This window comes from Sinohyriopsis cumingii, chromosome 16 (genome assembly GCF_028554795.1).
Source record: "Sinohyriopsis cumingii isolate HCF-2022 chromosome 16, ASM2855479v2, whole genome shotgun sequence".
Classification (NCBI taxonomy): Eukaryota; Metazoa; Mollusca; class Bivalvia; order Unionida; family Unionidae; genus Sinohyriopsis; species Sinohyriopsis cumingii.
The window spans coordinates 41,317,949-41,337,504 of record NC_142976.1 but is presented as its reverse complement, the minus strand read 5'-3'; the positions used below and the strand labels follow the sequence as shown (position 1 = coordinate 41,337,504).

The following is a 19,556-nucleotide window of genomic DNA, read 5'->3' as shown; positions in this document are numbered from 1 at the left end:
TGGCTATACATGGCAACTAGTATATTTGGTGAGGGAAGAACCTGTGAAGAACCACCAACACATGGGAAGCTACTGACAAATTTTTTCACATTCCAATGCTGGCTGAGCCAATACTCCAACTCATATGGACAGATGTAAGATGTGTGATTGATCAGTAAAGGCAAGCACCTTAGACCATTTGGGCACCTGGGGTCCCACATAAATTAGACAACCAAAGTGCACAAATATTCATCTACAGTTATGACAGAGTGAGTGTATGAAGATAGATGGAGCATAATTCCCCTAGGAGAAAAAAACTTCAAAGGATCACTAAAATGGCAAAAGGCACTAAATGGAAGTAGTAACTAATGACTGACAGGATTTGGTGCCAATCACTCTATCCATTGGGAAACAACTCTTGTCAGACTTTCATCTCATCCGACAGACACCTTTATAGAACTTTTATTGCTAAAGCATGCTACAACACATGGTGAGCATCTTATCTAGACAGGGCTACATTTGTCATGCTACGGATGCATTCCTAACGTATTACGCTCAGGTAATATTTCTTTAAAAGAAAACTACTGTACTTACGCCTACAGCCTGTGAGAAATCAACTTCCTTTGTTTCTTTCAGTCCTAATGGAATCATGGGTACATGTTTGCTTCTGTAAAAGGACAGTAATAATAAATGATATTTTTTTAGCAAAATAAGAAAGGCTCAATATGCATGACTACCTGCATTTACAGCAGGAATACAGTGAATGGCATAATAAAGGCTCTATGCAGAAACCGTGGATGACTGGGGATTATTGACCAATGGGTCTCAATGACCTGTACCTTTGGTCAAGGTATGCAGTCTTAAAAATAAGTTACTTCACAAAAGCAACTATTTACTTATTACACTTATCATGTCTGTAACTTTCGACCCCTAGATTACAGGTTTCTTTATTACTACAAGTCCAAGCCATCAACAAAGCTTAGTCAGGTTAGGATCTTACTCTAGAGCTGTTCGGCAAAACCCAGTATGACCATAGCCTCTGACCCCAAAAGTTACAACGCTGCAAGCTCTCCACAAACTTTAGTCAAGGTACAGAGTCTAGAACTAAAGTTATGATAAAAAATATAAAAAAATTCCTGTCAGTCACAGGGACTTTGATAATTTGACCTGAAAATAAGAGTATTTTTGTACCCAACATACAAGTGATCCACAAATTATTCTGAAAGTACAAAGTTGAGAACTGAATTTTTTTTGCATAAATCATTTTCTTCTTTCAGTAACAGTGGTCTTGATCTTTGACCTTTGGATGATAAAATCATACATGCTTGATCAAGGTCTGTGATGTAATGTGATGTAGAAGCAATGTTATTTTAGAGAAACCAAGTTTTTTCTTTCAGTCAGTGACCTTTTAATCTCTAAATCAATACATTTATTTTCTACCTCACACGCAAGCTATCCACAAAGACCAGTAAGGTCCGTAATGTAATGTGATGCAGAATGAATGTTATTGTGCAGAAAACATTTTTCTTTTTCAGTCACAGTGACCTTGATTAACCTTTCATTCCCTATATCAAATGACTTATTCCTTCCACCAAATGTAAGCTATCCACAACATTTTGTATATGTGCATGTAGAACTATTATTATGGTGTGGAAACCATTGTTCTTCTTTACTGTGACCATCATCAATTAAAACTAATGATATTGTGCAGAGCAGATTTTTTACAGTTGATCTTTGACCAAAAACATATCAGATTTTTTCCTTAATCCAAGTGCAAACTATCCATAAATATTGGTCATGGCCCTTGACCTTTGATCTTTTGACCCCACCCCAAATCATAGGTTCCTTCCTTACCCAAGGTGGACTATCAACAAAGTTTGGTACAGGTCTAACAGAGAAGTGATGTCATTGTACAAAAGCCATTTTTCTTCTTTGAGTCACAGTGACCTTTTGACCTCAAATTAATATGCTCCATCCTTACCCCATGTGCAAGCTATCCACAATATTTTATCCAAGAATGTGATGTCAAACTAACGTTATTGTGTGGAAACCATTTATCTTCTTCCAGTCAGTGACTATAAAATCTATAGGCTTCTTTCTTATCCCATGTGCAAGCTATCAACAAAGTTTGGTCAAGTTACTCAGCAGAAGAGGAAAAGTTAATGGAAAAATATGGTCACAGTGTAATACGCTGTGCCAAACGGCAGACTTATAAAAAAGATTCAAGTCTTTCTATGGACTGGAGCTTGTCCCAAAACAACATGGGGTGACTGAGAGCTATCGAAACCAGTCCAATCATTACTTAACTTCTCAGCAGATGCTAGTATTCAACTGCACCAGTGTCAGCTGAAGCAAATTATACCTAATACCTAATCCAAAGGCACTACTGTAAGTGCAATAAAATCCACCATCTATCACCCCGCATGTACCACTCATTTTACCTGGCAACACAACATTGACATTTAAATGCATACATTCCAAGTTTTCTCCTCTTTTTTAAACATCTGGGACCACAGTCATATGCTCTGATAAAAGATGAGCACAAATATATTAGCAGAAAATCAGCGGCAGATTTAGAGGGGCAGGTTCAGTCTAATCTCTTTTTCCAATGATAAACTTACAAAGATGGCAGACTTGCTTTACAAATCTAACTCCCATATAAACAAACTTGAGGAATAATTAGCAATTTGCTCAAGTAAATATCGACACATATCTCATGCATTCCCCCACCCATTAAGTAGTCCACAATAAAAAAGGCAAATCACTTCTGAAAATAGCTTGAATAAAATGCATCGTCAGCATGCATATCTTCTGGCAATTAGAATAATATATACTAAGTTTCACAGCAATCCACTAAAAACTGCAAAAGTCACTGTATTACTAAATTCTGTAATACTGCCGACTTCTGCACAATTTATGTTAACATGATTTCATATGAATTTTTCTTATTTAATTTTTTAGTAAAGACTAAAAAGTAATTTAATTATTTGTCTAAAATAAAGAAATTAGGATTCATAAATGGCTAAAATTAATGGTATTAAAGTTAATTGAATTAAGTAATTTTCAATGAAAATTATAGGCAGTGAAACCAAAAAGTTCAAGTTATGCAGTCACGTTTTAGATGTAGCTTAAAGTCAAAATGATAAAAACTGTGACAAAATCTTTGCAGTACAAGATTTATCAATATGTGAATCTTTAATCGGTATTTTCTCCATGATTCTACAAAAACTGAAACTAGTTGTGAATAAAGATTCTCTCATCTACTACAGCAGTTTCCAAATCTGAAAGGGCAATAACTCTAACAAATATCTGAGAAGCACTGTGATTTGATGAAATGTGCATCTTCAGTTGATGTTCATTTCATCCAAGCTTCATGGCAATCCATTTAACTGTAAGAATAGTTGTGTTCACAAGATTGTCATACACTGCAAAAAAAAAACTACACAACAAAAAGGGCAATAACTCCTATACAAAATTTGCCATAGAAAAGTGATTTTGTTGACATGCGCACCTTCATCTAATGATTATAACATTTATCTATTTTCATGGCGATCTGTTAATAAATGTGAGACTAGCTGATTTTGTCATACACTGCATTCAGCTGCATGTCAAAATGGCCAATAACTTGTAAAAAATCATTGTTGAACTAGCTGGTGGGAGGGGGCATGCAGATGAGAAGCACATTTACAGGTGATGACCATAATATTTGCCAAATTTGTTGGTTGTTATGGGTTTAATGCCATCCCCTGGCACACAATAAGTTATACATGGCAGCAAGTATATTTCGTGGAGGAAGAACCTGGAAAACCCCAGGAAAAAACATTGAACCAAGAGAAGCTACTGGCAAGATTTCTCACTCACTGATGTTGGATGAATTTCATGGTAATCCATAAAAAAAAACTTGCAGGTCTAGTTGTACTACCAAGATTGTATACTAGAAGGTAGAAACAATGGACATAAGGATTCCTATATAGCATGGTCTCTACCAAGAAGGGAGTTTAAAAGTCTTGGATTTCACTGTAGAAAACACCAAATTATTGTCTGTATCAGAACTGTACTATATTCCAATTAAACACTGTAAATTAATCTTTATAAAGATTTTAGGCTAGAGGGCATGAGGCTGATGGAATAAAAGCAATCTGGCATGAAGAAAAAGATATCTCATGGTTTTCACCCTCAATTTAGAATGGCAAATCAACTACCAGAAAGATAGCGGATTAGACTCATTTTAGGCATCTATTAATTGAATAAGCAGCACTGGTATTTCAGTCATCATGTATCATGCCCAATTTTCTGGTACTAAAACAATTTACTCTTGCATAATTTGTAATGTCTGTAAAACAATCTTATTATGATTGAGATCTACTTATTAATAAGTTCATCTGACAGGCACAAGTATGAGGTCATGTTCTGTTCATTAATCAATCAAATTACATACTGCTGAATGCAATGCTATAATGACAAGCTACTAAGAATAACTGGTCAAGAAATTCAAAGTCACCAGAACATTAACTTTTATCATTGCCTGTCAGATCTCCATTACCATATTTCCTTGCTTTTCAGTCCAACTGATAACTATATAGACCAAGATCTGCTGTCACATAATATGCAGGCAGATCTGGGTCTGTGCAGTTTGTAAGGAGTAATCAGTAAAACAAATAATACAGACCCTGATCTGCAGGTACATTAAACAATGGCAGATCCGGACCTTTGTTATTTGCAATTTGACTCACATCCAGGTATATATAGTATGTCAGAGATCTTGATTTTAATCTGATGACAATAGCATTTAAATAGTCATATAAAGATAGCAAGTTCTGTCCACTAATGGAAGAATACGTCATGCCTAAAAACATGTTGTATGTGACTTGGGGAAGAAGAAAAAAATACATAAGGTCTTAAAATTGTTAATGGTCATATGTTGCGGCCTTTGAAATAATAGCTTTGTCTCACTATCTGCTCTGGCAGGCAAGACAAATTTGATACTGCTCAGCTGAATAGTGTTACACCTACCCCTTAAGTTGATAGATGGTCACACTGCTGTTGAGATCAGTAAGCTCTTCCTTCAGAAGTTGAATATTGGAGTTAAAGAATGAGAGTTCTACAGCAACAAGTTCTTTCAGTCTTTTGTTATCAGTGGCTCTGAAATTTGTAAAGAAAGTCATAATAGTATGCTTTCTAATATATATATATATATATATATATATATATATATATATATATATATATATATATATATGTAACTTTGCTTCTGAAATTGGAAACCAAGCCATCAGTAGTATAGTCAATATACAAATAACTGTAAACAAAGAGACAATTTTATTTATGCCTGTCATTTTAAAATGAGTACGTACCTGTACAGTTAAGAAACAAGAGGTCCATAAGGGCCTATGATTGCTCAACTGCAGTGGAAATGATGTAAAATTACCTGCTTACCTTAAAATAAAAGTAGAATATTTTTTAAAAATATGCCTGCATGAAACAATAATGCAAATGTATATCTGACATTTTTTCTTTGAATATCTACAGTTTTAATCTTACATGTAACAGATTTTAAATTTTCAAACTGAGAAACATACACGTATCAGAGTTTGCTCTACTTCTAATGATTACAAGCTAAATGATTTGTACTCAGTTGTAACAAAAATGCAAATCCTAAGGACCCTTAACCTGATAGAGCCTGTGTCACATTTACTTACTTGAAAAGGTTTTCAGCTCCTGTTCTCATTCGAAGTTCACGGTTGATTTGATCGTTCAGTTTGGCTCTTCTGGTTTGCAGCTTGCCTCGTGCTGTGGAGATGAGTGGATCTGAGCCCTGTTATATACAAGAAATATTTGCACAGTAATGCATGACATCCTTTTCAATACTCTCCTATCTAATTCAGGAAGTTACATTCTACATTATATATTCATGATGTATTTGATTTTTCACATGTATCAAACAAAACATGTGAGTATATGACAACTTCTTTAAAACTAATTTTCATGGTCAAACAGATTACATGCTAATCACTATACTGCAACTTCAAAACAAGTCGTTTAATAGGCCAAAAATCAAAAAATCCTAAAATTACTGTGAAAAAATTACCTTTCCTTCATCAAAAGGTCATTCTTCACATTAAAGTTTGATCATAAAAAAAGGGAGGCAAGGCAAACAATGACAAGTGATGGGTGTCTTTCCATAACTTTATATCTCAAAACTCCAAAGTACAATTTTAAGTTTACATGTGCACTTCAGCTATAATTCAGAACAACAATATCTTAAAGAAATGAATATTATTTAGTCAAAGCAATGAAAATGAAATATCTGATACAAAATATAGGTAGAGATTCCATTTTTCACTAATGTTTCCTTGTTATAATTTTAAAATACTATATATTTTAAAACTTTATAATTTGATGATATCCAAAGTTTAAAATGCTGTGAATTTAAAGGTTTACCATACATACTTGCTTAGAAGTAAATTCCAACTGCAAACACCACAGACCCTGATCTGCTGTCACACAATGCACTGGCAAATCAGGATCTATTCCAGGGGTGGGCAAAATATAGCCCATATCTATCCCGTGACCTGGTTTTATCAGCTGATTTACACCATAGGGTGTCGCATTAACAATGACTTATCTGGTCTGTGCCCTGGAGGAAGGTGCCCATGCCTGATCTATACTATTTGTTCTACTGATTACTTGTAACAAACTGCATAGACGCAGATCTGGAAGAACAACATGTGATAGCAGATCTGAATCTGTTCAGGTTGTACACGCATAACTGTAATGCCTCCAAATATGGCCAATAAACAAATATGAAAGCTGTACTGGTGAAAGTCTACCAGAATTATACGTACAGGTGGAAAGCGAAAGGACATAGAACACCTTTCATTATTAAAGACCACTTAATCAAATTCTTTAAGGTACAAAATAAATATGGAATTCAAGGTCAAATAACAATGGTCCTTGTACAATCAATCACGACAGCATGTGGCATTTGCCCAAACCAATAGCTCCCCAAAATGGAGAACCCATTTCAACATCTTTGTCAGAGTTGATAAATGTAGCATTTCTCAGTGTGCAAAAGGTGTTATTGTAAAGAAGTACAAGATCCCTTACAACGGAGATAAGTTGGGGCCTCCCACCCATGTCAATCAAGAATTTTGAAATAATATCACTAAGAGCTTAGTCTCATGATAAACCTTTTAGGGATATATGCTTCAGGCACTGTGCCTATTGTTACTGACCGACTTGATAAAGTCACTTTAGGGATATATGCTTCTGGCACTGTGCCTATTGTTACTGACTGACTTGGTAAAGTCACTTTAGGGATATATGCTCCAGGCACTGTGCCTATTGTTACTGACTGACTTGGTAAAGTCACTTTAGGGATATATGCTCCAGGCACTGTGCCTATTGTTACTGACTGACTTGGTAAAGTCACTTTAGGGATATATGCTCCAGGCACTGTGCCTATTGTTACTGACCGACTTGGTAAAGTCACTTTAGGGATATATGCTTCAGGCACTGTGCATATTGTTACTGACTGACTTGGTAAAGTCACTTTAGGGATATATGCTCCAGGCACTGTGCCTGTTGTTACTGACCGACTTGGTAAAGTCATTTTAGGGATATATGCTCCAGGCACTGTGCCTATTGTTACTGACCGACTTGGTAAAGTCACTTTAGGGATATATGCTCCAGGCACTGTGCCTATTGTTACTGACCGACTTGGTAAAGTCACAAACTATCACAAATGTTGAAGCCTAAAGCTAGATTTCAGATGCTTTAGTCTCATGAGGCATGCAATACACTGTACTATTTTTATCCCTTAGAAAGCAGTACATGGTATGCCCACACTTAAAATGAAAATATTCTGATCTTTGCAATATGAACATCCCGACATCATGTATGATGTTTAGGGATGATGTTATTCAATCAGTAAGCATGGCAGATGTGAAAATGGTGTTGGGAATGGAATTTATTCACATCAGCAGTCCATATTGTTGGTAAACATGGTACCTCTAGAGAATGAATGCTAAAGAGACAAATCTTTCAAAGATCTCTTTACAAGCAGATTAACTTATCAAATGGAGAATCTCGTATCATGGTTTCCAGAACCAGGTACATTTACTACTGATGCTTCTTAAAGGAAAAATAGTGAATAAAATAGTTGCCGATAATGTTAGCAAAACAGTTTTAATTGTTCCACATCAGACATCACAGTCTTGGTTTCCTCTACTTTTTTCATCTTTAATTTCTCTTCTGTTTCAACTTTCATGGGCAAAAAACTTCCACACAAAAGTCAGTTTGAGCTTCTAGAGGCAAGTGTGCACAACATAAAGCCCACTGACCATATCTGGCATGTCAACATATTTTGTACATCATATGTCCTTACTTAATGTATCATAGGGACAAAACTTTCGCAGTGCAGCCAGCTTACTGATATTTCCAATCAAAATCAATTCTGCCCATGTAAACATTTGAGTTGTGCACCAATGCTCTACGGAAAGCCCTCTCATTTGTTGCAATTATTTTATCAGTAGATCAATCTGAAACCATGGATTTCCAATGAAGAGCTGTTGATGTCATTACCAACAGAATGAGACAAACAGCATGATCTGTCAAGGAACACATGGAGTATGTGGTGTAAGGTTGGAGTGTCATCAATACTCACATGGTCATGTTGCTTCAAACACTGAGAATGTCTGATAATGACTTGTGCATCAAAACCTTGCTCATTAGTAATACATGATGTGTCTGTACAACAAGAGTACACATATTTGGGTGTCATCAGCATACAATTGGTGAGACACTGGATGATGATCTATGACACTTGAGAGCGACTGAGTGTACAGACTGAAGATAACAGGTCCAAGAACAGACCCCTGTGGAACACCACAACATAGATCAACTGGGCTGGAGTGTATTCCATTTGCAGATACAATTTGTATCCTGCTGACCAAGTAGGACTTGAACCACAGTAAGGATGTATCATGAATGCCAAATACATGCTGGAGACGGTGTGAAGTAATATATCATGGTCTATTGTGTCAAATGCTGCAGACAAATCAAGGAGGGTGAGGACTGTAATCTTTCCGCTATCGAACGCAGAGAGAATGTCATTAACTACTTTTAGAAGAGTAGTTTCAGTACTGTGGCAAGGGCGATATGCAGATTGTACATTGCTAAAAAGACTGTTTGAATTTAGATGAGATACAAGCTGGGATAGAACAACCTTTTCTAAGATTTTTTTATATGAATGGGAGATTAGAAACTGGGCGGTAGTTCTTTAAATCATTATGGTCTAGTGTTGGTTTCTTCAGCTGAGGCTTTACAATGGCAGCTTTGAAAAATGATGGAAATTCCCCGGATGAGAGACAGCTATCAATAACATCAGTTAGTGAAGGCAATACTGGATCTAAGCACTCAAGCAGCAGTGATGTTGGAACTGAATCAAGTTCACATTACTTTGGTGCAATCTTCATCAGGATTGTACGTACGAAGGTTCAAATGCTGCTAATGGTTGCCGCTTAAATTCTGTATCCCAACTGTATGGTGACGAGTCAATTGACCTTGTTTATGAATATGATGGAAAATTCCCTTCAGATAATGAAGTATTTTCAGAAAATAATTATTACAACAAAGGTCAGATGGAGAGATAAAGTTGTTTGCTTCAAAACTACTCACTCCATAGCTAAACATCAATCTTAGTGGAATAAATTATAGTTGTGGTCAGTTGAGAGGATTTAATTTATTTATATGAATTATTCACTGGAATTAAAAAATGCTCAATATTTTCAGACTAAATCAATATTTTGGGATTACTGTGAATTCATTCAAAGACATTTTGGATTATATCATTTTAATACATCTAGATCATTAGCAAATCGCCACATTCCAGGTCACTAGTAAATTAGAACATTCAAAATTGGAATTCATTCTGAAAAACCACTTGAATTCTTTTGGAATACTCTATACGCTTGGACTTGTGATACAACTTTTAAGACTATTTGGGATTTATCTCATAATACTGTAAGTTCTTTTGAATTTTTTTTTTAATCTAAGGAATTAAATTATTTATTTCACTAAACTTGATAGTTTTCACTCTTTCCTGTTATTTCGTTTAATACCATAGAGTTGTAATAAATACAGTGGTGTCATTAGGTGCCAGGGTCCAGGGATTTACCATGACAACTTTGCTGCTATCACCCACCTAAATTCAGCAAACCAAAAAAAATTTTTAAGTGAAAAAAATATAAAAACCCATCCTATTTTTGAGAAATACCCTTTTACTTGTAAATTAATAAACATGCTGAAATAAAACTGGTTCATTATTTTATATACATCTCAAAGAACACTGCATTATATTGACAGGGCAAAAAATATTTGAAATCTATGCAAGTTTTTTGAGTGTTATTGTTCAGATACAGCTGTCTCAACTAGCACTATTGCTACATGATTAAAAACAGCTTTATAACAATCTGGAGTTGGTACATTTAGGTGCAAAGCTCATTCTTACAAAACTGTTGCATCATTTGCTCTTTTTATACAAGATGTTTCCTTGCAGGAAATCTTGAAAACAGCAGACTGGATGTCAGCAAAGAACTTTCACAACTTTTATTTGAGTGACTTTCATAACAGCAATAACATGTCTGCAGAGGCAGTTATTACTTGCAATAAATAGTTAGAACTTGTTTGTCTTCACTACATAAAGGATTATATGGTAGTGAAGGAATTAATCATTAGTACTGGAATTATTATTTCTGATTCTGATTTATAGTTTAATTAATGTCCGCCAATTCTGAATATATTTCCCTTCTTGATGATAGACTGTTGTTTTGTTGTCCATGCTTTATGGAAAATAACTGTCCCCTCATCCAAGCATGTGAAGGCCTCATCAATGTCAAGTAGCATACCAAATTTGGTTGATATCCAATTATTATCAAGAGATTTATTTTACAGAAAATAAAGTGAGGGAGGGGTAACAGCACTTTTAACACAGTATTGGCTATATCATGCAGAGGAAATTGGAGCAAAGCGCCTTTCCCAAGGACACATGTGAGGAAGCCGACCCTGGCTGGACTGGGCAGGTACTGGGCCAGCAACCCTTGGATTTTGAGTCTGATGCTCTGCCAGCTGAGTTGGGTCTTCAGGCCTATATCTCTGCTAAATGTAGTCATATGAAGGTTGATAATTAAACTAAAGGAAGGTCTCAACAATATTGAGATACATACTGAATTTAAATGAAATCCAATAAGGAAGTTTTCATGTGGAAACAAAAGTGAGTGGGTTTGACAATCAGATTCTTTAACTCCACTAAACAATGATGCAAAATGCTGATAATGGAAGTCAGCCATGGTCTAATAAAACACCAGCTGCAAATCACATCTGGTTAAAATCTAATAAAAATTAAAGGAGTTTATGTGAGGAAATAAAGTGGGTGGGTCCAACAATCAGGGCTAATAACTCTGCTAAATTCAATGATATTGAATACTGACAGACCAACTCGACAAAGCTCTCATCAATATCTAGCTGTATACCAAATTTGGGTGAAATCCAACAATAATTGAGGAGTTAATAAATAAGTATGATATAACATGTACAAAGGTTAATGGAGTTCAAATAAAAACTGAGACTCATTAGATCACAATATTATGTCATATTGCACTCATCTACAAGAAAAAAGTGCAATAAATGATAAATAGTGCAGGAGCAAAGTAATTTGTCAACATTTATCTTCGATCGATGACCATAATATTTATTAAATTTCATAGCAATTCATCAAACACTGCAGAACCAGATGCAGTCACAAGATTCTGAGGGACAGATAGACATTGGGATTCCTATATACCCTGCAGGGAGGGGAGTATATGTGTAACTATTACTGTTAATGGCACATTGTATGTACACCCCATCTCTATAATAGCCCACTATGTAAGCATTAGTAGTATATGGTTGGCTTCTTAGACTATTGACCAACAGATCTCAATGACTTTGACCCCTGGTCATGGCATGAAGTCTCGAGCTAAGCTTAATGTGAGGAAACAATTATTTTCCTATCAGACTTAATATGACCTAACCTTTTAATGTACATATCCAAATTCAATGGTTTCATTTTTTTACATGAAGTAGAAGCTATCTACAAAATTCTGACAAGGAACTTACAAAAAAAGTTCATGTAAAACACATTTTTCTTTAAGCCACAATTACCTTGACCTTCAACTTTTTGACCAAAAATTTAATAGGTCTCCTCCTTACCTTACATGCAAAAGTGCCACAAACTTTGTCAACCATAGGCAGTCAAGAACCAAAGTTATTATGCAAAAACATTTTTGTTCTGTCAGCAGCCTTGACCTCACACTTTTTAAACACCGAACTGAAGGGCCTTTTTCTTACCCAAAGTGTAAACCTTCCACAAACTTTGGTGAAGGTACATTGTCAAAAATTTGAAATTTTTGTACTAAAGCTATTTTTCACTTTTCAGACATTGACCTTGACCTTTGATCCCCAAAATACATAGGCTTTTCCACTACTCCAAGTAAATGCCATTGACATAGTTTGGTCCATGTCTGTGATGCAAAACAAAAATTATTGCTCAGAAACTATTTTTCTTCTTTCAGTCACAGTGACCTTAATGACTGACCAATTGATCACAAAACGGATGGGCTTCTTTCATTCCCTAAGCACAAGCTATCCAAAGAATCTGGTCCTGATCTGAGTGGTGATGTTACTGTGCACAAGCAACTTTCTATTTATAATCACAGTAACCTTACTTTTGAACCCAAAAATCAACAGGCTTTTTCCTTACCCAAAGTGCAAGCCATCCAGTGTTTTGACCAAGTCTAAGGTTTTACTGTACAGAAACTATTTTTCTTCTTGCAAAGTGATTTTAACCTTTGACCTTACAGAAATTCAAGCCATGCACAAAGTTTAATAACTGGAGATGATTGAGAATTTGAGTTATTTCATGGAAACGAAAAAGGAACAGACAGATCGTCATATAAGCATATGGACTATGCCATGTCAACATTTTTTTATGTCTCTGTTTAACACACATTACCGTTCTGCTACTGAGGTATTTATGTTTTTCAAAACCACACTAAATAAACAAAACAGTTATCCAAAAGAGACAGAGAAAATAAAATGAAAATAAATCCATCTCTCTGACCCTTCCATTATGAAATATTTATAAATTTATTTACAGTACAATTATGCACTCGTGTATTCATAAATCATCCCTTGACCTGCATATAATCAGGCTGCACTATTATCCCTTCATACCTACTGACCTACCTACATACCTATATAACTTATATACATACACTGATACCTACGTTATAATTAAACATAGAGTAGCAGGTAGCAAACTTCTACCTCATTTTTGATTCGGTAACTAAATGGCTTACCAATAAGCAAAAGTGTTACTAGGAATTTTTTTCTTCTTCTTCAAATTCCTTCGCAGTAAAATTTTTCCACTAGAATTTTCACCAAGCAGCAAAACCACAGAATAGATAGCAAATGTTCATAGTTGGGGCTGTTATTTTTTTCATGGATAAAACTGATGCTTAAGATTTATTACAACTTCAGATTTATTCTCCATCTCATCAGAATTGTTATGAACTTTGTTTCTTTTTGGAGTATGATGGTCGGAATGACCATCACTTTTTGAGTCTGAGACAACAAAAAATATGCTTGTTAGAACAATTGAGATTATCAATTAACAATCTAATATATCAAAATTATTCAATCTTGTTATTCAATTTGGAATAATTCCAAGGCACAAGATAGATCACTTAACATAATTTCTGGTAAATTCTTACTCAAAGATACATTAATTAAAACAACCAAATACTTCAACATTTTGCCAACTGAAGCAAATTAATCACCATTTAAACACAAAGTTTAGCAACTTACCTTTGGGAACATCCCTCACCAGACACCATATTTTTCTGTTTTGATTATAATTTGATAGGCAATCAAGCAAACACCAATATCTGATCAAAATTAATCCAATAAAGTCATAATAGATTCCCTTTTCCTCTATCATAAGCATCTAAGATAATCTCAAAACAATCTAACCATGATCCAGTTATGCCTACCTAAAAGTGACATCAGTGTCTAGTTAGCTCCACCCAGTTCATGCTGATTTTGCATTGTGCAATTATTACTGGGTGACAAGTTGTAAACAGTTGTTGAGAAAATGTTGATCACTGGTGCATACAGTCAATTTGTTATGGACAGCAGCACTCACTAGGAAATTATGCCCCAGGTGATTCAAGGACAATTAAAACTGACACACTAGCCCAAATCAACATCATATAGATGCACAGGTTCAAACTGCCAGGAGTCAAAAATGGGTCACAACCCAACTGTGAAAACCTGAGGGTCCAAAACAATTTAATTATTTATCCATATACCTATTTCACAGTCCATATATTAAATATGTCCATGCTGGTGATTGCCAAAATCACCAGCGGCAATCTAAATTTTCTAATGATTTATTTCAATAAAAACAAAAAACTGGCAATTGAACATTTAGAAGCTTGTGCTTTTGTCTGCCGATGTTTGCCCTTAAGTTGCCCACATCCACTAATTTCCCTTAAGATGTTCACATTCACTAATTGCCCTTAAGTTGTCCACATCCACTAATTGCCCTTAAGATGTCCACATCCACAAATTTCCCTTAAGTTGTCCACATCCATTAATGTTTTGTTTAGGTTGTATAACTCATTCATTAACTAAATTCTTTAACCAAAAAATTTAAAGAAATTCATAATTTATAAATAAATCAAACTTCTATTCGACTGAACAGACAAATTTCAGTGCAAGAGGTGAAATAAACAAAACAATACTAGTCCATGGTAAGTAATGACTAAAATTTAAAAGGAATCTAATCCCAAGTAGGAAATGTTAGAGTGCAGCCTTTCTATATTGCACAAGATAATTCAGCATATGGTTTTCTGGGCAATATATGATAACCACTAATTGGGAAATCTGAGCACAAGCCTAGTATTAAGACATGACTGTTTAGATCCATATAAAATCATGTGTACAATCACAACAGCAACCACTCACACAAAATATAGAATTAGTTACATAAATGGTAATTTAGTTACATTGCTCTGTATTTGCTGTGAATGGTTATTTATGCTGTTTTGTGTATGACATTTGAACACTGGGCAAATTACTTTTATCACTTTATAGTGTAGATAACTGCAAAGATATGGGTGCTTTAGAAAGCAAGATCAAAGAAGGTAGTTTAATGTGACTGGGCAGATGTCTCACATTTTGTACATTTTGCCTTCAAACCATTACTTGGATACCAAGAACATGGTCAGAGATTTAAATTCAATTGTGGTAGAATAGATTGTTGTACAGCAAGTAGATTGAGACATGTGAACAGAGAACATGAAAATATTTCAGACTTCATTTTGTGGATCATCATAATGTCTGGGACTAAAATTGTTTCATAATTATTATTACCAATATACATGGAGACCTGTGTCATTGTCTTCATCACAGCATGCTGCTTATGGCCAATACAGGCCTTCCTACCTTTTCATAGGAACTATTGTCAGTGTTGTTCATTACTAACAAGAATCCATTTTATTTGCAAAAAAATATGTGCAGAAAAACAGCTCATGCTCAATTTCTCCAAGATTTAAACAAAATCCACTTCTGGCCACTAAATGGATTATTCATAAATGTCAGTGGCATTTCATTTTCACTACATATAGGCTCGATATTGCAGTACACTATATCAAAGCCTATGGACAAAACAATATGGATTTTGTAATTGACTGATTGTGGATTTTACAGTGCACCAGCACTGTGAAACTATACAGCACTACAAAAGGGTCATCTGATACAAAAACTATAATCAAAAAAAGGTTTATTATCAAAAGGCGATAAAAGAACAAAAACACAATAATATAGTGAAAATATTTGTGAAAATATATGAGGCCTACTGATCAATGGCACTGCAAATGTTTTTTTGTAAATAGAGCTAAGATAATAACAAATAAAAATGGGTGACAAACAATAAGAATGCTCCTTAATAAATAATAAAAACACAGGGTTGCATAAATGCTACATTTTAAAAAAATGTTAACTTATTTCAAGAAATTGAAAATACAACATATACCATATCAAAAAAGTTCCTTAATGTGTTGAACTTTTCTGTAACGATCGTGTGTAGGTTGGAGTTAAAAAAAATCTATCATAAAGCACTTCACAGTGAAGGGTTCATTCCAAGAAATGTATTCAGGTGGGTCTTTGCCTTTAATTATGCAGGAGTGGCAATGACTATCTCATCCCTATGGCTGGTTTTGCAGGAAGGAAGCCAATCACCTAGGGTTGGCTTGATCACATGGAGTTTGTTATCACAGCATCAGTCGATGATACCTGCCCATACTAAATAATGGATGTTCAATACTAAGTCTAAATTCAGCGTATGATATTTTAAAATCAAATAGTTGTAGAGACAGGGCTATTTAAGCAGAACGGTCTGCTTTTCATTGCCTTTAATACCAACATGGCTGGGTAATCACCAGCATACTAAATTTTGAGAGGTACACAGCTCAGTATGTTTGATGATAATTGGTCACTAATGGGTTTTCCAACTTCCTATTGTGTAGTGACTGAAGTAGTGATAGTGAGTCTGAAAAGATAAAAGAGTTTAAAATGTTTGTTTCGATATATTTCAGGGCAAGATTGAATGCCTGGTGTTACACTTTGTAAAATTTAACAAATAATTTATTTCCCTAAAAAAAAAGCAAAAAAACATGGTAAAAATGAGAAAAAGAACTTACGGTTTTATGAATCAAATCCAAAAATAATCCAAGATATACAAAATAGAAGTCCTAGTAATAAAATGTCCTAATGAAACTGAGTTAGAGTCCTGATAAAAAAAATCCAAGATGGAAGATGATAACGTATGCAATAGTCAGTGTTGTCCTGATGTGTCAACAGTTTCTTGTTGAACAACAGAGAATAATATTCCAGTTTTTAATTCCAAATAAAATTAACATAAATGTCTGTCCAAGAATTCTGTATGAGCACTTAAATATTTCCAAGGAAAAGAATTAATAATTCCATAAAACAGAATTTCAACTCGAACTGGTCACAACAAAACACCTATAAGTGTCAATGGTTTATGCCCAACTGACTAAATTCTCTATAGAAAAAGGTGATACACTAATTTAAGATGCAAAACAGATTCCTGTATGGGGGTCACATGATCATGTTTGTAGAACAACATAGAAGCTTTACATGCCTAGGATGCAACAGCCTTTTCCTCATCCTTTGTCCCATCATTGTGAAGTCTTGTGTACAGTGTAGTTCTTGAATTTGGCGAGGAGTTCCTTATAAGAGTTATGAAAAATGGAAAGATTTGTCTAAGACTTTTCTTCCATTATGATGCTTACAAATTATTCTGGGTTGTTTAAGTAGTCATGTAAAGGTTTTTGATTTTTTAAAGGTCAATTTTTCAGTTGTCAAAGCTATCAATAAAGTCAGGGGGAAAATGTGGAGATTTACTTCTTGGTCTAATTGTTTGGAGGTGAATTGGGTCAGGCGTAAGACTTTCTGGCTGAAACACAACACAACCATACTCCAGTTTCAATTGAATTAAGGTTATATATAGGTTGAGAACTACTTTTCTATCTGCACCTCAGTCAATGTTTGTTACTAGTACTACTTTGAGTAAATCGAAGTAAATCGAGCACTTTAAAAAGTTTTAAATTATAATTTATTCTTTCATACACTCACTGCTACATGTTGTAAGATACTTAATAGAAATAAATGGAACGTCACTAGTTCCATATTTGTTTAGCCATTTTGTCACAAACTGAGTACCATCCCCCACCCACCTGTCAAGAATTTGTGCATTACCAATGACGCTTAAGTAGAGAAATCTTCAAACGTAATTTTTATGAGGAAAGGCGGCTGTGAATATGTAACTAAAATTATATTTACAAACCCTCATTCTTCTACAAAGGAGAAAAAAATCCTGTAATTGCCCAAATTCCTGTGATTTTACAGATGTCTAGATGCAAGAACCACCCCCTCGCCAGAAATCAATGACAATGGTACTGAGCAGTCAGACCTTTTCAACTGACTGAGGTATCTCACCTTTCTCGAATGAAAACTTTGTCGCATGATACTTCCATTCGGTGGCGTGGCACTCATTTTCAACGAAGGAGAAAGTCATGTCAACATCTATGTCATTTTCGAAAGTGCTACTGCTAGCACGGTAACATCAAAGTTTGCAAAGTTTTCTGCAACTTGTTGGACTCGTAAACGGTGTTCCGAATAATTTTACCCTACGAACATGTAGCCGTCGATCGCATCCGCCTGTGGAAAATGTCATCTTAGAGCGGAGTTGTCCTATTGCAAGATTCAAGAATCAGTAGAATTTTAATGTAGACTTTTGCTATTATCCTTTATCAAAATTAGAATATTCGAATCGTGTTGTTGCACAATGTATTGCGCACCAGTGTGGATAAAATTTAGTGATATGTAGACAAAAGAATTAAGTTATTTGATTCAACATTAGTTTTTGTTTATTATATATAAGGATGGAACAGTGTTCTTACAGTGTTTGTAAATATAATGTATTTAGTTTTTAATTAATGAGAAATGATGTTGTTGTTTTTTTTTTCTTCTTTCAATGATGACAAGAATATTCAGTAGGAGAACCGGTGTAGTGGTAAATTTTGACCCTCGTTGAATTCTGACCCTCCGGGTCTGCTTTTAACGTTGAAAGTTGACCAGGGTCAGTTCTTAACGTTGTATTTTGATTTTCACAGTCGTTGAAAACTGATCGCAGCGTTGAATTTTGATCAGATTTCCGGGTCATTTTTAACGGATATTGTTTTAAGTTATGCATACATGGGTTTATGACTCGTCAATAAGGAAATGCTTAGTATGTATAAAATCAACAAAAGCAATGTAATGCAGTACATGTAGTAATGAAATTATGAATATAGTTATCTTCCATATTTTAAATGGATATAATGTAATTTTGTTTCTACTTCGCCTGCTGCGTTCCATCAAACAATCAATGACCCTCTTCGAGCCTTAACCAAACAAAATCAACCATGGAAATGGAGTGAAAAACGATAAAGCGTTTGAAAAACTCAAACAGAATTTAGTAAAATAACGCAATAATAGCGTAATTCGATCCTAATAAGGAAACGCAATTACTTGTACATGCAATTCCTGTCGGTCTAGGCATATTATTAACTAATAATGGAAAGATTATTGCCTACGCCTGTAGAGCACTTTCAGATGTAGACCAACATTTAAAGAAAGACATTAGAGTAGTATAGTGGGACGATAGGGCGATAATGGGAATTAGCATTACAAACCACCCTGGGACGATATGGCGACAAGATTTATAGCGACAATGGGAATTAGCATTACAAACCACCCTGGGACGATATGGCGACAAGAGTTATAGCGACAATGGGAATTACCATTTACAAGGTCCCTTGGGACGATATAGCGACAAGTACTTTGAAGTACAACCTGGGCCTGTATAGCGTCAAAGGAAAATTAACATAGGAATATATCATGGGCCTGCC

The 19,556-nt window shown here is 34.9% G+C and overlaps 1 protein-coding gene across 1 annotated transcript in view; it reads right to left on the bottom strand.

The window, feature by feature from the left end:
• The window catches only part of LOC149780289 (rhophilin-1-like), an 88,939-nt gene extending 70,671 nt beyond the window's left edge, over positions 1–18,268 (bottom strand). Inside the window, exons 1-4 of the mRNA XM_089937097.1 lie at positions 18,103–18,268; positions 5,679–5,794; positions 4,993–5,121; positions 574–646 (exon numbers count right to left, since the gene is read on the bottom strand). Of these exons, the coding sequence (XP_089793223.1) occupies positions 574–646; positions 4,993–5,121; positions 5,679–5,794; positions 18,103–18,159 (375 nt within the window). The 5' untranslated portion in view covers positions 18,160–18,268. The remainder of the gene's footprint in view (positions 1–573; positions 647–4,992; positions 5,122–5,678; positions 5,795–18,102) is intronic.
• Between the last annotated feature and the right edge of the window lie 1,288 nt (positions 18,269–19,556).